Source organism: Pteropus alecto, unplaced genomic scaffold (assembly GCF_000325575.1).
Source record: "Pteropus alecto unplaced genomic scaffold, ASM32557v1 scaffold73, whole genome shotgun sequence".
In the NCBI taxonomy this organism is placed as follows: Eukaryota; Metazoa; Chordata; class Mammalia; order Chiroptera; family Pteropodidae; genus Pteropus; species Pteropus alecto.
Window position 1 is genome coordinate 3,846,655 of NW_006436284.1, and position 25,526 is coordinate 3,872,180.

A 25,526-nucleotide genomic window follows, 5' to 3' on the forward strand; every position below is an offset into this window, starting at 1 on the left:
GATGCTAATTTATTATCTCAATTTTTTAAAGGGAAAAATTTGGAAAAAAAAAGAAGTGGGGTTTTTCTGTTTTCCATTGCTTTTAAAACAAAAAAAATTTTTTTTTGAATTCTTCATGAGTTATTATTTTTTGAGGTGATTAAAAAAAATCAACTTGGAGGTGGGGATATAGGAATCAATAATTGTTATTTGGTAAACTACCAAAGGCATTAATTATGATTTTCTCTTAATTGGCAAAATGAACCAGTTTTATAGGGAGAAAAATTAGCTTTGTTCATTGAGCATGAAATATGACTACAGTTGCTTCCTTCTTTGAACTATTGACAATTAAACTGGGTCAAATAAATTTCCTCTTATTCTTCCAATTGCTTTTTGCAAGTACACTTTTCTGTTCAGTTTTAATAAATGGTCCACAGCTTAACATAATGTTAAACCTCGTAGATGGTTTTTTAAGATCTTGACTGGACTTCTTTTACTCATTTTTTTTCCTTTTACATCTAACAATTTTAATATTATTTAATCTAATATTTCTTGTGTGGTTTCACCGTGAGTTAATCAGGAGCTCTCGTCATTCAAGGGCTGCTGAAAAGGAGAGATTTGGGTTTGGGTTGATGTAGAGATTAAGAATTGAAGCACATAAGGATGTGGACAAGAAGACAAGTGCCAACCTGGATGACTGAAGGTTTTAGGGAGTGGGAACAAGGAGTTCTGAAGTCCTCAAAGAAATACTTTATAGCAACGTTAAAAACTGGCAGTTCATGGACCTCATTTGTATTTGTTTAGCACATAGAGTGTTTTTTTTTAAACCATGAATTTTCACACAAAATTGTCCTCTCTGATTCTCCTTGAAAATTTGAGAGATCTGGCAACATCAAACCTGTTTCACACCAGTCAAGGGGCCGGAGCCACTGTGGCCTGTCCCTGTTTGTGAGGCATGGGGTCTTCACTCACCTTGGTGTCTACACCTGGCCCTGAGCACTCATCCAGTTTTCCTGCCTGGCCCTTGAGGCATGTGGGGTTATGATTTCTGCTGAATAGTGCAAATGGAAAGGACAAATGTTCAAAAATGACAGCGATAATGATGCTGACTAGCAATTATATACCACTTACTATTTGGCCAGCACTGTTTTAAGACCTATTTCATGTTCACAGCCACCTTAAAAAAATAGGGGTATGATTATCCTCATTTTGCAGATGGAGCTCCTGAGACCTAGCCAACTGAGGAACAAAAATTGAACTTTGCACTCGTTTTTCATTCTGGGTGTTCTCTGGAAGGAAGCACCCCTTTTCTCTAGCTTAGCATGTGACCTATGGGCCCCTCCTCACACTGACACCTGTGCCCCTCTTCCCAAGAGGCTGCCATTGGGCACAGCATGTCTGCCACCTTCTTTTTCGCTTCTGTTCACTCTGGCACTCAAAGACATTTTTGACTTGTTAGTTTCAAGAGTCGACAATTCCTAGTATCTTGTAAAAGAATAAATTGATTTCTGAGTTTTACAAATGGGAAGGTAGAGGGCTAACATTATCCATGTTTTGTCATTGCGCTCTTTTTGTTTGTTTGTTTGTTTTTTATTTGAAGACATGTGGTCCCCTGTGGGCGCAGCAGTGTGGAAGTCAATATTACACAACTGGTGTTTGTTCTGACGTCAGCGCTGATTTTCAACTCTTGGCCAGCTTTTCACCAGCAGTGCAGAGTAAGTTAAGAATGTACAGAGAGTCTAAGCAATGTCTTACATCGAAGGAAATGAAAACATGTATCAATGAGTACCACCCAGCCCTTCAACTCTATTTTACTTTAAGTCTTATTTTTATTTGGGTGTAAAATCTGACTTACTTACGGAAATCTGTTTCTTTTATCTTCTTGTATGTAGCCTGCCCTTCCCTCATTGATGTCGTGGTTGTATGTGATGAATCAAACAGTATCTATCCCTGGGAGGCAGTAAAGAATTTTTTGGAAAAATTTGTACAAGGCCTGGACATAGGCCCCACAAAGACACAGGTATGGACATCAATAATACACACATTAACCCACAGTTTGCTTTCTGAGAAAATATTGTTAGATCTGAGGTCTTAAGTTGTACATTTGTCGAATACCCATATTAACTGTATTTAATGTTAATCTTGGAACTTAACTGAAACTTGTACTACAGTGAGTTATTCTACCTTTGGCTTTGCCTAATGCTGGTCTTTGAGCTTATAGTTCTATTTCTGACACAGACATTGAATATGGGATATAGCATTTTAATCTTCTTTATTTGCTTATTTTTTCCTCTTCTAACTCATGAATTTATCAATTCATTTTAAAATCTAATATGTATTTTTATTTCCATCCATTTGGAGTAATAATGAATTTTGTTGTTGTTTACTCCTTGTTGGTAAAACAATTATCCTTGAATTCTGGGCTTTTTATAAGTTCGTTGACAGCATAATTCTACCATTTATTATTTTATATTCTTTTATCACATTTGAGCCTAGCTCCTTTTTCTCACACAGAACAGGTCTTTTCAACAATTTTGCATAGCCTCTATGTTTTAAGGAGTCTTTAATTTGCTTTTCTATCTTCATGAGATAAGCAACCAAACTCAAGAGCAGAAGCTTCATGCTTCTATAAAAAAAAACACATAGTATTTATTTTTAAAGTTCTGTAGTTTTTTTCTTTCTTTCTTATTGTATCTGCCATTTCATGTGTCACTGTGGTTGCAGCAGTGGATTGAACCAATGTCAATAGGGACCGGTTTACAGAGTTACCAGTCTGTGTTCTCAGGTGGCATCTGATGCTCCAGTGTTCAATATCTAATAACAATTGTTGGAACATTTTCCTCTAAGTGCTTTGTAGTTATCCATATTAAAGATTATTTTTCTGAGTTCCTACATAGCATTATAAAAGTTTTACACTTTTTTCCCCCTTGACATTGTTTCTTAATACCAAGAGGGCATTAAGGCCTGCTAAAACTTTGGAGGTTTCACTGTGGGATTTTACCAAAAAATTCTGTTAAATAAGAACAGGTATAGCTCTGGTTTCTGGAGAGCATCACTGCTAAGGCCTCTCATAGGAGAAGTTTTCATACATATCTGCTTACTTTTTCTGTCTCTAAGTGGATTACACCCAAACATGGCTTATTTTATTTAATCGTTTCTCGTATGGAATTCATGGGCTTCCTCTTCTTGTCTGCCGACCCAAATGCATCTTCTTCAACTCTAGAGGTGGTTTTACTCAGTCTCTTTTATTGCAATCTAAATATGACCTTTCTGTAAGTCTTATTGTATCACATTTCTTTAAATCTTCTTTTCAGCCTTCCCCTTTCTCACACAGAAATTCTAGCCCTAAGGCTGTGTCATGGGAGGTATAGCCATCTTCCTCTCATATTAGACTCTGAAATCCTCAGAGTTATTTTTGATCCTTTCCTCTCTCTCAAGTCTTACAACCTATCCTAAAGAGAGGGACCCAGGACTATCATATTTTTGCCATCTTCTCAGTGGCTAATTAACTACCTTCCTAGCAAAAGTAGCTGATTAAACTAAAATATCCAGACCTTGCCCCTTTCACCTTCTTTACATAATGACCTCTATTTCAGAGACCCTTTTACCACTGATCTCTCATTACCACTTCCTACTCTGGAAGCCCCAACTCCTAGGCATAGAGGGTGATTTCAGTGCTGAGAAAAAGGACATTAACTGAAGTGTTTGACCTTGATCTAAAGGATTAGGGTTATGTGCCCAAACATCTTGTTCAGAAATGGATGTCTCTCAGCTCCCTCAAATCAGATTTTCTGAAATGACATTTTATTGAAGGCAGGAAACTCTTGCCCCACATGCACATGTAGCATCTTTCCTCCTGAAGTCTGTGATTAGAGGAAATCCAGCACAATAAGCACATCCAAAATGACAGCATTGATTCGCCTGTTGCTTTTTCTTGTATTCAACTCTAATTCTTTGTTTATTATATAATTATTCTCAATCAACGAGATATTATCTTCCATCTGTGACTACTTATAATTGTTTACATGTTTATATCTATTATTAATTTAGAAAATTTTTATCATTTTAATCTTTCTGTTATGGATTTTATTCTAATATTTATTCATATTAAAATATTATAGGGCAATGCTTAAAAATTTACAATTGTAACACCTGAGAACCAAATTATACACAGTATCACGTCATCTTGTCAATCAGTACTGTTGCTGTACGTTTACAGGCTCTAACAAAGAAGTCATTCCATTGGAAGAAAAAAATAACTTCTTACAAACAAAGTTGGAAATGATTCCCTTAAACTATCAGCCCAAATCTAAATGCACTTTTGGTTTTTATTATATTGGTTAAATACAAATGATTTATAACTTAATGACAACTCTGCTCTCTTGCAGGTGGGGTTAATTCAGTACGCCAATAATCCAAGAGTTGTGTTTAACCTGAACACTTTCAAAAGCAAAGCTGAAATGGTTGCAGCAACATCTCAGACATTCCAACACGGTGGGGACCTCACAAATACATTCAAAGCAATTCAATATGCAAGGTGAGTTATTAAGGTAATAGTCCAATATTTTGATAAAATAGAAGTTGTTATAAGTAACAAAAAGAAAAGACAAAGAAAAATAACATACCTGGTACTTGCACTTAAATCAGAAATAATAAAGAAGAAACGTTTAAACATTCTGTAACTTTTAACACTTTTAGAAGGCAGTAGGAAATGTAGTTTAAAAATATTTAATTTCTGGGAGTTTCATGTAATATATGATTTTTAAGATTTTATATTACATAAATGAAATGAAATTAAAAGGCCTTAGGTTAAAACAATGGAAATGGAACAATCTGTAATTATTTGTTAATATTTATCAAGGCCACAGAGAACTCGAGCTAATGGAGCATGTCATGCAAATTAAGAAGGGCCATAGAATCTTAAATGTCAATGACCTAGAAGTCTGAACTGAATTGAATGGGTTTATGATACTCATTATAATCTGGAGCAGTGTGGATTTTACAACTATATAGCACTGTCCTAATTCTTAGCTCGGTTACTTTATTTTTGACCTTCACCTTCACTCTGCTTTAATCAGATACTTTACAAAAATGCTAAACACTCTCCAATTATTAAAAAATAAATGAGAATAATAAGCTCACCTTCACTTAAGCCTACTTTGTGCCTTTTTCTCCTTCTTGTGCATTCCTTCCTTTCACTACCTATGCTCCTCCTCCACTTCCTTGAAACATACGGCTCTGGCACTAGGTAAACGTGGTCCCCTTAATCACTCAACAATGCCGTAGTCCTGCCTCAAGCCTCATCCTCTTTAGCTTCTCTGAACGTTTGATAATGATGAGCATACACTGTTATTCTTGTCCCCGTTGCTATGACACCACAAACTTCCGGAATCCCTGCCAACTTTTTGTCAATAATTTTGCCTCTACTCTGGCTCTTTTTTCTAATTTTTCTTCACTAAACAGAGCCCTCTTTTATTACAGCCCTTTTCTCTTTGGCATTGTATCCACTCTCATGGCATCAGCATCAGCCCTATGTGGGTTAGCCCATTGCTATGTTGTCAGCTCTGACCTCTCCTAAAATCCACACAGGCATCCCGCTGATACTGAGTCTCTTTATTGGGAGTGGTGGCTCACTTTTCAAATTCAGTACATCCTAAACTGGCTTTATTCTTTTCCCTGTTCCCTCCTCCATGACTTTGTCATTTTGATTCATGCTACCACCTATTCCCCTAGTCATTGAGACTAAAAACTTGATGGTTTTCTTTATTTTTTGTACACCTCCGTAGATCATACATGTGATCAGTCACCACATCCTGTCATTTCTGTTTTTGAATTTCCTCATATCTGCTTTTTTTTTTTTCTAGGTATACATTTTAGTTGCTGTTTCTATTAACTGGTGACTCTCCCTATATGTCTCAAAGGACTATGACAGAACTTGGGTGATTTTAAAAAAGGCCAAGAGATAAAAAGTCTTTTTAAAATACCATGTCAAATATAAAAGACCCACAAAAAACATTAATGAATTTGATTATATCAAAATATAAAAATCTGTACAAAAGTAATACCATTAAAATTCAAAAGATGATTAATGAGTTGAAGAAATTATTTACAATACATATGACAAAGGATGATTTTCTTTATTAACAAAAGAGCTTACTAAACATTAAGAAAATGAACACAGAAAAATGGGCAAAGATAAATAAAAATCAAGAGTTCATAGAGAAAGAAACACAAATGGCTAATAAATATGTAAAATGCTCATTATCTCTTTATAATGAAAAATGCTTATAAAACTATGATTGCATATTATTTGTCACTTCTCAGAATGCTCTGAATTAAAAAATTTAATAATCCTCATTGTTAATGAAAGGAGGTGGAGAAATGTATTCTTATACACTGATGGTAACATAAATTGCTTAAAATTTTTGAAGGTCAGTTTGGCATTATCCATCAAAATTTGAAATGTCTATATTCTTTGTTCCAGTTATTTTATCATACATATACATTTGAAAAAGTACGCCTAGATATATATAAAAAGACATTCGTTACAGCATTACTTAAAAAAATCAAAATGCCCTAAATGCCCAATAATGGGGAATTGGTTAAATAAACTATGGTGCCTCTAAACAGTGAAATATTATGCTGTTGTTAAAAAAGAACAGGGGCATCATATGAGCTGATATTCTATCAAAAAGAAAAACAACTATATAGAATATGCCTCCATTTTTGTAAAGGTGTATGGGGTAGACTATGATATACATCTAGATAAAACACTGTCTAGAAGGAAACATAAAATGATAACAGTGAGTACCTTTAGAATAGGGGCTTGGTGTCAAATTTTTGCTTTATCTGCTTCCAAATTCTTTGATTATATATATATATATATATTTTTTTTACCATGTGTATCTATTACTTTTAAAAAATAATTTGTATTGAAAAAGTAAACGCAAATTCAATGAATAAGATTTATGACAAGAATGAATATCTTTGTTTTGTTGATTAGTATTAATGGATTTAATTATCAGAAGGTAATTCTAAGGATTCCTGCTATAAATATGCACATGCACATAACACATACACACAACGTGGAACCAATGGAAATTATTTTAATGCCAAGCAAGATTTATATTTTTATATTTCTCTACAAGACATACTTAAATATGTCTCTAGAACTAATGGAGACAATTTCTAAGTCACGATGCGTTATGCTCAGTCAATTTCCTACTTATATTTCTAACCAGAGGTTCACATATTAACTCATCTTTTGATAGTATCTCTTTAATTTTATCTGCCACAGACATTTCGCTTATGCAGCAGCTGCTGGTGGACGACCAGGTGCTACCAAAGTAATGGTGGTTGTAACTGATGGTGAATCACATGATGGTTCAATGTTGAAAGCCGTGATTGATCAGTGTAACAATGACAATATACTGAGGTTTGGCATAGCAGTAAGTGGATTTTCTGTTTAATTGTTTCCCAGCTGATGGGTAAATGTTCCTTTAAACATCACTTCCCAAAGGTTTATATTTAAAGAAATTTTTCACTCTATTCCTGCTTATTGCTGATTTACACTCCTGTCAAGTAAGAGGATGTGGATTTACATCTCCAGAGGAACTACTATGTTCAGAAATAGTCTAGAAAGTGATTATAGGGAAATTGGAGTAAAGCAGTAGTGACTTTTTTTTTTCCTCTTCCTCCATTTTCAAGGTTCTTGGGTACTTAAACAGAAATTCCCTTGATACTAAAAATTTAATAAAAGAAATTAAAGCAATTGCCAGTATTCCAACAGAAAGATACTTTTTCAATGTGTCTGATGAAGCAGCTCTACTAGAAAAGGCCGGGACAATAGGAGAACAAATTTTCAGCATTGAAGGTAAAAGAATTCCTAGTCTCAAGAATTTTCTTTCTACAACTTTTTTCTAGAATTCTTGATTTTATAACCACCTACTTGCTCTGTTAATGTTAAGTTGTATACCTTGTATGAAAAGAACTTTTATAAATCAGTAAGAAAAATAGTCAAAGAACACGAATAAGTATTTTATAAAAGATAAAATATCAGTGACTGATAAACATAAGAAAATATCCCCAATTTTAGTAGTTATTTAATAACATAAGTTAAATCAATTTTATTTTGTGCCTAAAAGATAACAAAGATTAATAACGTTTAATCTTGGAGAGATCATGGAGAAGTAAAGAAGCTCATACACTGTTGATAAGATTATAAATTATATAATATTTGGGGGGCAATTTAGTAATATCTATTATATTCATAAATACTTTTATCTTTTTACACTGTAAATAGTTTTTATAATCATAAAAAGTTTTACTTTTTTTATACTGCATTCTATAATTTCTGAAATTCTTGAATTTGATTACAAAAACATGTATACTTTAAAATTAGAAAAATATAGTGATGACTTTTAGTAGTTCAGATTTCAAGGAAACATTTTATTTACCAGCTCTACAATAATTTACCTATATGGCCTTGGAAGGTTTTGTCAGTGTAGAAATAGCCCATGTTCAAGAGCTCGCCATATGGAGGACTGGAACATGCTTCCCATTTGGTAATAAGTCCCCCATGACCCAAATTCTGTTTCCTGAAGCCAACCCAAATATCTCGCAACACAGTCTCCACTACAGATCGGCTGCCAAGCTCCTCCCATTGTATCTGAGACATGTGTGCATTTATAAGTACCAATATTTAAAAACTAAAAATTCAGGTAGTTTCTTAGATAGTAATGATAATTTGTTTTTAAAGTCCATCACCTCAATTTTCATCTTACCTCATCCCTTTTATTGTGTCCTTTGATACTAGGAACTTCATAAGTGTATCAATAAATATATTAATACATAATCAAGAATAATCCTGTCAATGTAAGAAACGTCCACACCTACAGAGAATTTTCTTCCTGACAGCTGCCAAGAAGCAAAAGTCTCAACCGATTGAGAAAATGCCCCAGAAAATGGCAGTTTTGCAGCTTATTTAATACGTTAGAATCAATGGAAACATAAGGAGGGTTATATGAAGTCCACTGGTGGTAGACAAAGGGGGTGAGAGAAAGCAAAGCAGGGAAATTTCTGGGACTGGATAAAAAGTAAAATGGAGAGACACAAACTTCTTTTACATTGGTGGGTACATTTATAGCACATAGAGTTGGTATTTGGGGAACAAAATGATGAAGGATTCTGTGGTCTTGTGCTCTGGTGCAGTGGGTATACCCTGAGGGGTCTGGAAAAGGAGATTACTCTGACACTTCAAAGGTATGTTACTTAAGATGCAAAAGACAATAGACGAGCTCACGTAAGGCAAAAACTGACCTTTGTCTAGAAAGCTTGACAGGCCTAGGATGTGGCTACCCACCACAACCCACTTTTAGTTAGAAATGTTTATGTTTAGACCATCCTATGTGGTTACTTTTCGTCCTTGAGTTTGTAGGGCCCACTGCGCTGACCTCCTCGGACCTTGTCAGGTTTAGCACATAACGCCAACTTCAAACACTACTTTAGAAATATCGTGGAATTCCATACCTGTACTTTAGAATACTTCCTTAGTGAATTCTCCTTTCCAAAATCTACCGGCCCTATATTTCGAGTGAACTTCAGAACATTGTGTGTGTGTGTGTGTGTGTGCATATGTGTACATGTGTTTGAAAATTCAATTTAAAATTGATGACAGCGAATAAGTTTTTGAAATTGCTATTTCCCAGGTACTGTTCAAGGAGGAGATAAATTCCAGATGGAAATGTCACAAGTGGGATTCAGCGCAGATTACTCTCCTCAAAATGTATGTATATCAGATAACTTCCAGCCATGCTGTCATTCAAGTTAACACTTCTGGGCACAGTAGCCTTATACCTAAAATGGGAAAAACAATCATCTAGTGATCAACAGTTCTGATTTCTAGTCATAGTCATTTAGTTTCTTTGTGCTGTTGATTTGCCATCCAAAAAAACGAAGTTAATAATGCCTTCCCTTCCCTATTTCACAGGGATTTTGTATGGAAAAAAAAAAAAAAGATAATATGCAAGAAAGCCTTTGAGCACTCCAGGGGACAGGCACTATATTAATTCAAGGTATTATCATTGTAGGAATTTCCTTTGAATCAATTACCTACTGGAAAAGTTTGTTAAAAACACAAACTCTTGTCATCATTATCATTGCTGAATTCTGAGTTGCTGTAATTATTTCTTTTCTAACAGCAGAGACAGAAAATAGTTGAAGAAGTAAGGAATTAGGAATGTGAGGTGGGACGTCTTCCTAGCCCAGAGCAAAGCCCATTCTTCTTTCTTAGAGACATCTATCTCCCGGGCCTCTGATTCTAACTCTACTCAGGATATAAGCAGAGTAGTAAAAGGGCAAAGAGACAGGTGACACTAAGAAACATTCAGGGAAAAATATGAACTCAGAAGATTTAATCAGCAGAACAAAGGGCTAGACACAGCTTCTTTCTCTCTAGAATTAAAAGTGCTAACTTTTCTTGGATCACTAGTCGTTAAAGATACTCATAATAGTTACAGGTCTTGCCCTCAGGAAAAAAAAATGGTAAAGGAATTCACACAGAGAGAACTTTGCACACAATTTCCTGAGGTCTTTGTACCTTCCCTGACACCCCTTACTGCACCCCAGATTCAGAGTCCCGGATTTATGACAGTTATTTATATAATAGCATGGTCTCTTATTCTCAAAATAGAACACATCGTTTCCCTATTTGCTACTTCTTTAATGGCTTATACTTTTCAATCCAAACTCATATCATTGATGTTTCTTAATATCTAAGATCAAAAATTTTAAGTAATGAATCCCATTCTCACCAACCCTGCCTTCTGCAAGGATTTATAGCTTTAAATATTCAGATCGGGCTTTGAGTCGATCCAAAGTAGCTGGTCCCCTTTGCCTTCCCTGCCGCCCTATGTCTGTCCTCCTTACATTAGATCGACTTTCACAGCTACAGGTGCCTTATGTAGCTGTGTTTTTTAAAAAATAAATGAGATAGGATGGAGATGATGAGGAACATTTGAGAAGGAATCAAGAAGGTGAAGAAGAAAGTTTAAAACAGAATGGGTCTGAATAGGGCCTCCCACAACACAGGTGGGATAAGCACCTTCCAACGCCTCCTCTGTCAGCAGCACTTCCTGTTTCTCACACCTGCCTCATGTCTGCCTGTGAGCTTTTCTTAAGAATCTGTGGATTTCATTAACCAATGTCACCACAAAAAAAAAAAAAAAGAATCTGTGAGCCTGGAGGCTCCCTTCTGATCCCTTTCTAAAGCCTCACAACTGTTCAGTATTTGCAAATACGTGCTTTTGAATTGAAATTTGAATTGAACTATGCTCTTTGTGACACTACAGCTTATTACAAAGATATATCTATATAATGTATCATACTAAATAAAGCTCAAAGTAGCATAGCCCAAGGGAAGGCTTGTTCTTCAGCACAAACATATTAAAATAATTCTGAAATACATCAACATATATTCGTATAATTTTACTTCATCATGCTTTTTTTCCTTAAATCTAGATGATTTATTTCAACATTTTTGCTTCTCCTGCATTCTTATGCTTTAAAGGTGATTTGTTTTATTGATCTTCATTTTTCAATTATTTTAGGATATTCTGATGCTGGGTGCAGTAGGAGCTTATGACTGGAGTGGGACTATTGTTCAGCAGACATCTCATGGACATTTGATCTTTCCTAAACAAGCCTTCGACCAAACTCTGCAAGATAGAAATCACAGTTCATATTTAGGTAAAGCATGGCAGCATTTGGCTCAGCAAATTCAAGTTCCTTTCCTTCAAACTAGTACCTTGTTGAATCTCAGGATCACTTTAGCACAGCCCTTAAACTATCATCTATTTATTAAATTTATTACACATATTTGTGTTGACTCTGCCAATCAGGCCTTCACCCATAACTACTTAAGGAAACATTGTATTATCTTCACTAATCTCTTCTGGCTGTTCAAGTGGTTGTTATTCCTGGGACATGATTGTGTTTCTCCAAAATAGAAATAGTTCCTAAAAACCAATACAGTAAGTGGTAGTCTTATATTAATTTAGAGTTCTTAGCGTTTTTATTCCTATAATAAGCAGCCACCAATTTTGAGTATCTACTCTGGGACAGTTCCTGAGCTGGCTATTCTTCTGACGTAAACATTTAAACTCTTCCAACAACTCTTGAAGTATTATTATCCCCATTGTACTTTCAAGAGCCAAGGAGGTTAGGCAACTTGCCTAAGTTGCCACAGCTTAGTAAGTGGCAAATCCAGAATTTGGATCTGGGACTGTCTGACTCCAAAGCCTATGTTCTTTCCACTGTGCAACATTACCTTTAAATTCATTTAGTTATTCATTAAAGAAATATTTGTCAAGTGCCAAGTTCATGAGTGGCTGATGGAGACAACCCGAAATCTAGCTTTATAGGTAGATGTCTCACCTATGCAGGACAGTGCTGCCAGTCAAAGGGAAGGAACAGTTCATTTAAGGAAAAAGAAGACATGCCCTCAATGATATGCCTGGGACACTAGGAACTATGCCTCACACATAACAAGAAAGGACCTCTGATCATCTCTACTAACTTTGCAAGCCTATTTAACTAAGATATTCAATAGTACTTATTTTGTAACTCTGTCTCCTAGGTTACTCTGTGGCTGCAGTTTCTACAGGAAAAAGCGTCCACTTTGTTGCTGGTGCTCCTCGGGCAAATTATACTGGCCAGATAGTGCTTTACAGTGTAAGCGAGAATGGCAATGTCACCGTTATCCAGACTCACAGAGGTGACCAGGTAAAGTCCATTGTTTAGCAAGTGAAATTAATTTTAGGAACAACTGGAGCAGGTGGGGAGTAGGGAGTTGGTAGAAATAAAATCTACCATTTATTGAGTGCCTACCCTGTGGCTAGCTCTGTAATCTGCATTTACTTGAATATTCTTTAAATCTTTAAAGAGATCTACCATCTTCTTTTGACGGGTTACTGAGAGATTAACTACCTTTCTAAGGTCACATAGCTTTCATGGGGTTGAGCTTTCATTAAAACCCAGTCCCCAGTGGCCTCAAAGCCTGTGTTGTTTGGCTTCTTCCTATTCCATATTTTTAATTCTCCAGATTAATAACTTTATTTAGTCATAATGACAGGCACCTAACCACTGCTTTGTAGGCAAGCCCCTCCTAGAGGCCAAGGATTTGGAGGAGAAATAATGAGAAGAAGGAAGCAGGATAGCATTGTAAAAACTGAGCTACTGCATCTGGGCCCGTCAAGGTGAACTGTTGCTTTGACCTTTCTAAAAGTAAAGCAACTCTATTCTCTGCCACTTTCTTCTGATGTGTGACAGTTTTGTAGTCGGAAGTTGTCATGACTCTCAGTCATGGCCCAGTAGAGTGAAGGCCAGCTGATAGATTCCTATTTCCTTACAAAGCAGTTTTCTCCCATGGGCTTGGCACATATTTGAAATGAGCATCGTGGATCTCTGAAAACCAACACAAACTTTTCTTCCTTGAGTATCCACAGATTTTTCTTTGGGATTAAGTCTCATTCCACTATCTCTATGACTTTTCCAAGAAGAAGACCTGAGTCTTCGACTTCCTTAACCCAAAACCAACTATGGTCACATACTTTTCTCTCCTCTTTAATATTCTAAAGAAAGGTGCTTTTATTTTGACGAGGAGTCATTTCTTATTCATTTCCAAATCCTTAAGAGGTATTCACAGAGGCATGCATTGAACTTTGGTTGAGTGCAATGAATACTCAAATCCCCAGCCTCTCATTTCACTTTATCTCCTGCTGTCCCAATCTATCTGGCAATTACTCTCCTGATCCAGATCATGCCATAGACACTTAAATCATTCATGTTTTACAACTCCTCTTCACCTAGAAAACTCCTTGTCGTCCTTTAAGATGCAATTCAAGTATTAATCTTTCTAAGTCTTCCTGACTCCACTGCACTGTGATCACACAGCATTTGGTACTTGCCTCTATTATGTTTTACCATAGAAGCACAATTATTTGTTCTACCTCCCTCGCCCCTCCCCCCGTCTCTATAACACACCCCATATACCTTTTAAGTGTTTCACTTTTAAATGTGGTCTTTGACACACCAACATCAGAAACACTTGGAGTATTTATTTAGAACACTGTTTTCTGGATCTCATCCTGGGCATTGTATCAGAATCTCTAATAATGGGTCACAAGAATCTGCATTTTAAAGAAACTTTCATGGTGATTTTTGTGCACACTTAGGTTTAAGAGACTTAGATGGCGATACAACCTGAGAGAGGTGACTGTTATCCATCTTTATGTTCTTAGCACTTTATTAATAGTAAACACCCATTTTTTGTCTTGAACGAGTAAATAAAAGTTCAGTATAATATTAGGAGTATATGAATCCCAGGAATCCTAAGGTTAATTTGCTTTATTACTCCAGATTGGCTCCTATTTTGGTAGTGTGCTGTGTTCAGTTGATGTGGATAAAGACACCATTACAGATGTGCTCTTGGTAGGTGCGCCAATGTACATGAACCACCTAAAGAAAGAGGAAGGAAGAGTCTACCTGTTTACTATCACAAAGGTAAAAAAAATTATTACATCAACTTAGTTTAATTTGCTTTAATATTGGTAAATGAAAAGTTAATCTGCATTTTTGCACAATAAAGAAAATTTATGATTGATAAATATAATGATAATTTTCATATATAGTATGGTTTATGTTTCATCATTATGAGGATGTCACCATTAAGTTATAATTTTTAAAATCACATTAAAAAGCATAACCTAGACCTTAATATATAGTGCATTGCCATTTTCCATGAAAAGTCTTTGAATATGGATTCTCTTATACAAATAAAGTTATTATAAATACACATCATTTTTTAAATATACACATGTGTACACACACACACACACACACATACAACACTTCTGTGTATTTCTCAAGTATCTTATCCAATTATTCTTTAAATGACAATAACAGGTCAAAACTACCTTGTTAACATTTTACGGTTAAAAGTACAAATTGTACCAGGTGCCTTGGAAACCCCCATATGATCCTGGATGCTTTCTACATTAGTTTGTCAGGAAATTCCATTGCTTAGTGTAACATTTAGATAATATATCCAACTCTTGGAATTTCCAGTCCTTTCACATAAAACTTAGCATATTCTAACATGGAAAAGCACAGTTTTTCCAACTTGTAGACTGAACTCTAAATCCATGCACATAGTGACATAGAAAGTTGGATGACTATAGAAGGGAAAAAAGAGAAGCTGATATTAATACAATAAATATAATGCCTAGCTATTGTGATAATGTCCTCCCTTATTTATTTAAATTAATGTAAAAATTAGCCCTTGAACAGAATCAATTAATACAATTCTAAAGCATGTATTGAGTATTCAGTAAAGGGAGGGCATATCTATTTGTTTGAAAATTTAACAAATCCTTCTTTCTTAAGTTTCTTGCTTGTCAACTATTCTTAACTAATTGCTGAAGGTGAGAAGATCTCCCAGTGCTTTATCAAACTTAGTAGCAAACTGATTTCTGGAAGATTATTATAGAGGAGAAAGAATCAACACTGACCCAGTTTCATGGTTGAGGAGCATTACTTTCTTGTGAAGTCATGAAATATTTTTATTCTTGATTTCAAAATCTGAAAAAACAATTGTGTCTTTTACAAGGAAGTATCTTTGGGCAGAATTACTTAGCATTTCTTATAATGGAATATTAACAATCTCATTTTTCAGTTCCTATACCATTAATAATTATGTCACTGTTCAGTAATTTTTAAATAAAAATCTAAATTAAGGTATTGTATTTTAATTTGTCTCTACCTAAATTTTATTCAAGATGTTAGTAGATTTTCACCAGAAAATTTTAAAGCAAAAGGTTTAGAAACAGGTGAAGATCCTAATATTGAGGGAAAGGAGACAAAGGAATGGATACTTTCAAGTAGATTGTGTAGCTACAGTAAAGAGAATTGTATCCTTTCACCAGCAGATATTCTATGGCCCTACTTAGTAAAATTTTTATTTATAATTCTCAACATAATTAGAGAATTTTGAAATCTAGGTTTACCATCCTATCCACTTTTAACAGTTGGCAAATTGATTTGGGTATCATCTGCTGAGTATATTAATTATAAAAGTTGTAAGATTTGTTTTAATCGTCTCTTTTTTTTCTCTTTTGCAAGGGCATTTTGAATTGGCACCAATTTCTCGAAGGCCCCGAGGGTGTTGAAAATGCTCGGTTTGGTTCAGCTATTGCAGCTCTCTCAGACATCAACATGGACGGCTTTAATGATGTGATAGTTGGCTCGCCTTTGGAAAATCAGAACTCTGGCGCTGTGTACATCTACAATGGTCATGAGAACACCATTCGCACAAAGTATTCCCAGGTAATCTGAGCTTCATGGTGATGTATTTATGTGTGAGTAAATCGTGTTAGAGCTACAGAGTATCATGAGGACCATCCGATCCATCTTCTTATTTTGTAACTTTATTCACTCATTCATTAACTATTTAGTGAGCTGCTACTGTGTGTCAAGGACTGTTTTAGACTTTGAGGATGCTGTAAAGAACAGGACAAAATTCTGCTCTTTGTGGATCTTATATTCTTGTGGAGGAGACAGAGGAAAAATAAGATAAATAAAATAACATGTCCTAGATAGTAACACGTGAGAAGGAATTTTTTTAAAAGCTGAAACAGGCATGGGAGGTATCAGGTATTTGAAAGGATGGCAAGAAGGTGACTGAGAAGGCAAAGTTTGAGTAAAGACCTGACCACAATGAGGTAGGAAAGGAATCAGGACCTAAGCTTGCATCAACTCCTTCTCAGCCCACTGATCCTCCATTGCTTTGTGCTGGTTTGTGATTTTTATGTTAAGATTCATGCTGTTTCTTTGATGAAAATGTGGCTGCAAGAATGATAAACAGATCAGATAAGATGTGATTAAAAGATCAATGAAATTTTGTGAAGACTATAGCAACCTAGGAAATGGCTATGTAGCAAATATAACAATACCATGTAAAAGCTGCCTTTTTCCTGTTACAGTCATGCACTATAATTTCATGTCAAATTTGCTCTTTCAGAAAATCTTGGGATCTGATGGAGCCTTTAGGAGTCATCTCCAGTACTTTGGGAGATCCTTGGATGGCTTTGAAGATTTAAATGGGGATTCCATCACCGATGTATCCATCGGTGCCTTTGGACAAGTTGTTCAGCTCTGGTGAGTCAGTGAGAGCCAGACACAAACCAGATAGCTAAAAAATGACCTGCTAAGTAGAACAGATTGCTGTGCTGGTATTGTGGAAAACCCACGTCCATTACATAAGACTCTAGGACACTTACGTGTCATGGTTTACATAAAGGAAGGAATATGTTTTATCTGGTGGGAGAAAAAAAAATATTTTCCTAACATTAGAACCAAGTTTCTCATTTCTCTGTGGTGAGCAGAAGTGCATTGAAAAGACAAAGCCCTTTAATGATCATCCTGGATATTCTGGAGCACTATCTTCCAAATAGGCTTACCTCAGCGCACAGATAGGAAACCTCATGAGAACAGCCTAAAACTCCTGAGCACTTGGACCACCCAAGTTAAGTGCAACTTCTTGTGTAGTTAAAAGGTATTTTTTTAGAATTTTTAGTCATAAACAAGCAGCCATTATTTAGGTTAAGCAGACCTCTCATTGACCTCAGTAGGAGTTGAAGAGCAGGGTGGGGGAACAATAATCAATTCAAGGACAAAAATAAATATACTGGGCTGGTGAGAGAATGGAATCAGAAGAAACTGAGAATTTGATCAAGAGTTCCTAAGAAAATATAGTTCAGCCATTCATTAATTTGTTTCTGTTGAAAAATGTGCTTTAAATGTCCAGATGCATCAAGAATAGAAAAACATTACGTATTGATGCCGTGCTGTTTCTGAATTTCATGATACTGTTTATAGTATCTCACTTGTGCTTTTAAAGGATGAAATGCACTGTATTTGTGCATTGTTTTAATGAAATCTTAGTGTGTAAAAAATAAAACTCAAGGATAATATTTAAGACTAAAAAATAAGAAAATATATTTATCAAATAAAATCAATAAAAATCAATTAAGAGTAGCATACCATTAGAAAAGTACGAGGTGTGATAACATAATTATATGACTGATTTTTAAACAATAAGAAATCATGCCTTTCGGTGAATGCTGCCCTATAACCATCTTGGTAGGCTTCTTCCTTGGTAGGCTATATTCTTACTATACTATGACACTCTCTTTAATATAGTCAATGATGGCCAAACTTTTTCTTTAAAGATGGATTTAATTCTTCAAAAAAATCAAGACACATGAAATCAAATCAACTTTTTAAGGTTCAGCCAAGCAAGGTTAATGCCATATTGTGGTCACATTCCCATAAGGTGCAGAGACTGGTTTTTCTGGAGACCTCCTGAGCATAATTTTTAAAAAACAAGTTTACAAAAATAACTTAAATCAATCCCATCTCTATTGGGATAAGTGCTCGGCTTCTCAAAGAGATTGACTTAAAGAAATCATTCACTTAGACGTTGTAGATCTCGTACGTTTGAAGACAGGCTGCATTTGTTGTTTTATGACTGCTTGTCAGGGGACCTGATAGATTCATGATTAACTATTGAAATAATCTTTCAATGGACTCAAGGCCTGAAATTAAAAGAAAATGTTTTCTATGTCTTCTTGTGGTACTTTTCAAAACAGAAAAATTATTAATTATTACTTGCTGCTTTGCAAATAGTTAAGGGTGTGCGTAAAGCTTATTATGATGAAGTACCAATTCCACTAGCCAAGGAATTCGACCGTGGGTTCTAATCTCTCACTCGCTAATAACTATTACTCAGTAAACTGGTAAGTTACTAGATGTCTTTGTGTCTCAGACTTTTTTGTTAATAAAATGGAAATAATATTTTTTCTACCCATTTCACAGGAGTGTTGTAGAAGCAAATGAGGCCATGTGTATGGGAAAGCCTTTCAGATATCGAAAAGACTAAACAAGTCATTAGTCTGTAATACCCTACCTGAGATGGACATGCCAAAGCCATTTTCTGGCATCGGGCTAGTTGCCACCATCATGATCATATGCCACACTTCAAAGACTCACTGTCAGCCACTAAAGCAACAAGGAAACAACCACGACCACACTCCTTAGCCCTGCCACCCCCACCTTGCCATCTGCTCTCTCCTCTACCTTTGTGAGAAGAGTGAATATCATTGCTTCCACCTGACAAAACACACCAGGGACCATGACTTTGTACTTCATTTGCAAAGAGGCTGAAGATTCATATCCTGTGCTCACGTATGAGTTCATTAAACAAAAAATATTAACTGTGAATTGTGCTGGTAATACAGTCACAAACAAAGAACATATCCTTACCTGCCATCTTAGAGCTTTCAAATCTAAAATACTGCTAAAGTGCTTAGAGAGTGGAGAGAATAATTGGATAATGTTGGCACTGGGTCTCCCTTGTAAAGGTTATAATATGTGCATTCAGCAATATGTCAATCTATCTGTTTCCATTTATGTCTTTCAGGTCACAAAGTATTGCTGATGTATCTGTAGATGCTTCATTCACACCAGAAAAAATCACTTTGTTCAACAAGAATGCTGAGATAAACCTCAAACTCTGCTTCAGTGCAAAGTTTAGACCTACTAAGCAAAACAATCAAGTGGGTGAGTAGACCTAAAATAATCTGTATGGAGATAAATTTGCTTTTAGTCTTAAATATAATCTATACTTCGAGTTTGTAGCCCCCAAAAATAAAGGTCTGAACTTGAAGACATTTAAATTGCCACACAGTTTAGGTGCCTGAGAATGGTTAATTAGGCATGAAAGGCTTGTTTAGATCTCCCTCTGTCACAATCTCTAGAATGTGATATTCTGCTGCAGAAAGTTGTAATTCTTATGACATAATCATGGACTCTCCCAACTTTATCCTTCGAGTTTCTCTCACCCACAGTTCCCTTACTTAAAACCTTGGGCACAGACAGATCACACTGGATTACAGCCCATATTAAGTGAGAGCACTGTATGTTGGCTCTGCCATAATCTAGATAGACAGAGTGTGTTCAGTACAAGTGCCCCATATTGTTCCTATTCCTGAGGAATCAATAAGCATGAAATATTGAGAGAGAGAATACAAAACATTATATGATTTATACCCAGCATTTTAAATTTCCTAAATAATCCAGAGAAGTGAATAAAAGTCTGAGACATGTTCTATCAGCAAGAAACAGTGAAGAAAACTGTGGGCAAATGTCAAACAGAAATTGTGGTTGTCTCTCTCTTGGACCAGTCAAGTCCCTTTCAGGGCCTGGGTGAGGTCCCACATCCTCTTTTCTAACCACTCTACCTTCCCTTCATCCCTCCTGAGCTAACTGTCTCCACGCCCTCCATAAGTAGCAATTGATTTAGCACTTGATTAAATTCTACCTTCTTTTGTTTGCTGCTGTTTCACAATCCCCCTGCATCAGCTTTTGGCTCTAAACTTTAGAAACTGGTAGTTTCTACATGCATGTCATTAAGTGGTATACAAACTAACTTAAAGACTGGGAATATAGAGGCAAATTATTTGTCACAATTGATACCAAGAAATAAATAGATTAAGAACACAAAGCAGAAGTTAGATTCACACCTTGGCACACGTTCCCTATTTTCCTACTTTTTATATATATCTGGCATTTTTCCTTTCAGGTGCTCAAACACTGACCCAACTCTGAGTAGCACATTTCACAGACCTGCCTTATAGCACGTCCATCTGAGTAGCCATGATCAGTTGAGTCAGAAATCATTACCGTGTGACCATTAAGGGCTTAGATGTCATGTGCATCATGGCAACTATAGTTAACAATGCTGTATTTATTATGTATTTAAATTTCAAATATTATTATTTGAAAGTTGCTAAAAGTAGATTTTAAAAGTTACAACAAAATAAAAGTTATAACTGTGAGGCGATGGATGTGTTAACTAACCTTATTGTGGTAATCATTTATATACACACACACACACACACACACACACACACATATATATATTATCACTACACTTTATACTTTAAACATAGACAATATTATATGTCGATGATTATCTCAATAAAACTGTAGAAAAAATTATTAAGTGGCTAGCCTGCCTAAAAGATTAATTTAGAAAATACATAAGCTGGCAGACATGGCTGGCTGGTTACCTCTCCTGGAGCTGAAGCATGGATTTCTCATGTCTCTCTTTTCTTTTGACTACACTTAACTCCTTCTGTTGCCACACACTTGGGAGAGGATTTCTGCTCTCAGACACTTTCCTCTCCTTCCACTTGCTGGAGGGCGTCTGGGTCTTGCTGTTTGGCACCTTTCCCTTTCAGTCTTTTTCCTTGAAGCCTTCAGGTCTGTAGAGACAAGCTAATCATGATCATTGCTTAATTGCTTGACTAGCAATAATATTATATAAGACATGAATTCCATGTTGACAAATTTGAAAAATGAATTTATAAAGCATATGGTCTCTATTGTTTACTGTATCAGGTGCATATTCCGGTTTAAATTTAATGACATAGAAATTACTATATTGCCCATGAGACTATTTATCATTTTTACTAAGCTGTTTGAAAAAAATGACACAGTATTATCATGTATACTAACTTTGTCCCAGCTACAATCATCTCCCTATCATTATTTTTCCTTCGCATTATTTTTACCACTTATATTTAGTTCATTTGATTCTGTTATATTTTATCTATGTTGACCTCCTTAAGTCATTGGAGCAAGAAAAATCTTACAATACCTTTAATAGATATTTTAATGTTTTTGGAAGTCTATTCAACATTTAAAATATTGAAAGTAATAAAATAAGATAGAGTAACCCCAAATAAGGCATTTGGTGCTATGAATAGTATCAGATTTCTCTCAATTTTGAACAGCAGACTTTAGCTGAAGGTTCTGATAGTTTAGACACTGGCAACTGACATCAGTTTTATCACATTTGTTTTTCGTGTCTGTTGCCCTGGGTTAGTATTATCTCTGGTTTGTAGATGAGGAAATGGAGGTTCAAAGAGGTTTAACAAATTGCCTAAAGTCGGTCAGCTCACAGATGGATTCAAACCAAGTCTGTCTGATTAAGAACTTATTACTGCAATGTTGTATGCCTTTCCTCATGGAAGCATCTAGAATATGCCAGATACTATACATCTTCCCTTGGAATATCTCAGTTAATCCTCAAATAACAGTTAATCCCCACAACTGCATAGAAATAGCAAAAACATGGGCTCCGATTTCAAAATTCCCCAAATTTTATTTCTGACCATGCCCTAGCTGTGTGAACTAAGGTGAATTATTTTACCTCTTTTATTCTGTTCACTATCTGAAAAATAGGGTAATATCTACTTTCCAGATTTATGGTAAAACTTATGTAAAGTAACATATAAGAATGTGTTCAATTGTAGGTACTCAATAACTGTTCCTTTCCTTTTTATATCATTGTGTTATCAATGATGTTTGGAAAATGATGTTTGAGGGATTATTTTGACCAACTTCATTCTGTAGATCTCTTGGTGGCAAGTCCACTTTTCTTTCCACTGCTTCGAGCTACATTTCTTTGAATCACATTTCTTTGTACCCACAGTCATGTATATCTAACCAGAGCTAGAATTACAAAAGTCATGGGCAATCCACGGTTCACAATTCAACAATTCAAAGACCATTTTTATGTTTCCTCAAAGTCAGAGGCTTCACCCAATAAGACACAAAAAAACAGAGATGCTTTTTCCTTAAAAAAAAATTTTTTTGTAATAACATTTCTTCATGATTTTTATCATAGCCATTACATATAACATCACAATTGATGCAGACCTATATTCATCCAGAGTAACCTCCAGGGGTTTATTTAAAGAAAATAATGAAAGGTGCCTGCAGAAGAATATGATAGTACATCAAGCACAGAGTTGCTCTGAGTTCATCATCCTCATACAGGTGAGGCTTCGGAGTCATATCTTTTCATTCTATTTCTTCTTAAAGACTAAAGAATAATGAAAATCTAAAATGGAAACTTATAAGGTAGAAAATACTTGCCCTTCTAATTAATGTTTTTCTTTTCTAATTCTATGAACAGGAAGCATATTTCCTTTATGCTAATATATATTCATATTCTATTATTAATGAGTTAGTAGCATTAAATTTTATTTGAGATTGCAACTAAAATGGCTAAATATAAGATTCTTAAAGAAATCAAAGACACTGCTTTATTAAATGTTTAACGAGGAGAGCTTTCAGTTGACAATAAATTTTATTTCAACATATTATTATCATGAAAAAATTTTATTCATTTTTAAGCTACTGAAAAGGACAATCCCAATGTGTTTTCTACTATTGGATTTAAATTAATATAAATGAAGGATGTTAAATGATGAGGTAAAAATTATTTGCTCTAATTTTATGCCATAATTACTATAGTTCAAATGGATTCTAAAAATCTTCCAAGTAGGAAAAAGGCTTCTTAGTAGAAAACTTCCAATGGGAAATTTATTTTATAAATTACATGAATATTTCCCCCTAGAAACCACATAATGGTATTTGAAAGTGTAATTTACTCAGGAACCCATTTTTAAAAGAGCTGTTTAAGAACTTTTCTAGAATATGGTTCTCAGAGTTTAAGACGCTTAAGAATTGCCGAGGAAACTTTTACAAAATGCATGTTCTGAGTTTGAAGGTTCAGGGAATTATGCAGGTTTAAGGGGCAGCCCCAGATATTCCTTATGTAGATGGATGGTGCAGAGACACAAATGTTAAGTATATGAGTTAATACTTAAGATGAATTAAAATCAGTTGAGTTGCTTATTGTTCAAGATGAAGGTTTTTAATTTGCAGAGGCCTGGACTTTCTTGATTGTTAAGGGGCCAACTATACAGATTATTTAAAGAAATAAAAGCTGGTTTCCATTCTTTCCTATCCTTGTGCTAAGTGGTAGATCAAATTAGACATGTGATCCATTGTCGGGGAATGAAGACAGCCTGGCTGTTCATTTGTAGATCCTGTTCACTCTCGTGTGCACTTGTGAAGTTTTTAGAAGGTATATGTTACTTTGGTCAGCTGAGAGACATTCCAGTTAACATGTCATATTAGATATCAGTACCAAAGTCCATCCTATGTGCCAACCCTGCAGCCAAGTAAAGAAGCATTGCCATGGAGTCAGGAAGCCATCTTAGTAGTCAGGCCCCCCAAAAGGCTCAAGACAGCAGTATGTCCTGCCCGTGAATGGACTAAATGATAACAAAAATATCACTTCTCAGGAGAAGGCAAATTCAATTTTTAGTGTTTATCATTTGTACAATGTTCTTTCCTGAAATGACCTGAGAAGATGTTTGCGAGAGGACTGCTAGATGACACTTGCAGCCCTGTTTTGGCATCTTCACATTACAAAGGAGACCGTGACTTCTACAATGCTTCAAATCCCCCACCGTTTATACTAAATGCAAAGTGAAGAAGTAGTACTTGTAGCTGGGTAGCATCGGCTTCGATGACTGTTGAGTGATTCACTCATCACCTTATACGTGCAAGGAGCATTGCAGCTTCTAATACCTAGAGCCAGAAGTTGGGGAACTTGGTTTCCGATGTGGGCAACACCTTTATCTGGTTTCATAAAACAGAGTTAAGTTCTGACTAAGGAAAGGAGACTCTTATCCACTGCCTGACAAGCAGCCCTGAGTACGCTATTCTTTGAGTTCCAAAGATGTGGTCAGGACAGCTGACTCCTAAGTCTTGGCAGTAGGAATTAAAAGGACATAGCCAACAACTCGAAGGCCAGGTACTAACATAGGGGTCTTCTGAGCATTAAAACCAGACATATCACCTATTTGTACTATTTATAATTACTTGTGTGTAAATTATGAGATTGCTAATGAGCTTAACCAGGAATTGCTGCTTCAGATGTTTACTGAACCTACATCTTTAAGTTTCTTAGTAGTGGGAGGCTAAGAGCACAACTAGGACGGAAGGGAAGAAGCAAGAGTCCTGAAAATTCAAAACAAGGATATTCTACATAGTTGAGAGTAGACTGTGCTCTTGATTGTAAACACAATTGTGGTCATTTTCTTGTTTTGAAGCTGCTGTGCCCTAATAAACTGTGTGTGCGTGTGTTTAGGAGCCCTCTGATGTTGTCAACTCCTTGGATCTGTGTGTGAACATCAGCCTGGAAAACCCTGGCACCAGCCCCGCCCTTGAAGCCTACTCTGAGTCCGCCAAGGTCTTCAGTGTAAGTGCAGTTTGCCCTTTCTAGAATTCAGACTGACTAACCAAAGTTTCATAGTCACTACAGTAGTGTCTGAAAGATACTTAGAACATAGCCTTTTAATTGTTAATTTTTTAAAGGAAATATAATTACTTCTGTATAAAGTTCATCAGCATATAAATTCCATGAAGGTGGAGATTTTTGTCTCAGTTCACTGCTCTGTTCCCAGCCATAAATATTTGTTGAAGAAATAAATACCAAGGAAGCAAACACCTTGTGCTGACGACCCCCTTAAAAAATAAAATGTTACCAATACCTCTGCATTCTCTGTACC

The 25,526-nt window shown here is 35.6% G+C and overlaps 1 protein-coding gene across 2 annotated transcripts in view; it reads left to right on the forward strand.

The window, feature by feature from the left end:
* The window catches only part of ITGA2 (integrin subunit alpha 2), an 84,450-nt gene that overhangs the window by 37,260 nt on the left and 21,664 nt on the right, over nucleotides 1-25,526 (forward strand). For both annotated transcript variants that reach the window (XM_006912450.3, XM_025047210.1), the window contains 14 exons: nucleotides 1,580-1,694; nucleotides 1,872-1,999; nucleotides 4,368-4,516; nucleotides 7,277-7,427; nucleotides 7,687-7,852; nucleotides 9,687-9,763; nucleotides 11,586-11,724; nucleotides 12,614-12,759; nucleotides 14,395-14,538; nucleotides 16,156-16,359; nucleotides 17,054-17,190; nucleotides 19,514-19,653; nucleotides 22,787-22,938; nucleotides 25,106-25,216. In XM_006912450.3, coding sequence (XP_006912512.1) covers nucleotides 1,580-1,694; nucleotides 1,872-1,999; nucleotides 4,368-4,516; nucleotides 7,277-7,427; nucleotides 7,687-7,852; nucleotides 9,687-9,763; nucleotides 11,586-11,724; nucleotides 12,614-12,759; nucleotides 14,395-14,538; nucleotides 16,156-16,359; nucleotides 17,054-17,190; nucleotides 19,514-19,653; nucleotides 22,787-22,938; nucleotides 25,106-25,216 — 1,959 coding nt within the window. The remainder of the gene's footprint in view (nucleotides 1-1,579; nucleotides 1,695-1,871; nucleotides 2,000-4,367; nucleotides 4,517-7,276; nucleotides 7,428-7,686; nucleotides 7,853-9,686; nucleotides 9,764-11,585; nucleotides 11,725-12,613; nucleotides 12,760-14,394; nucleotides 14,539-16,155; nucleotides 16,360-17,053; nucleotides 17,191-19,513; nucleotides 19,654-22,786; nucleotides 22,939-25,105; nucleotides 25,217-25,526) is intronic.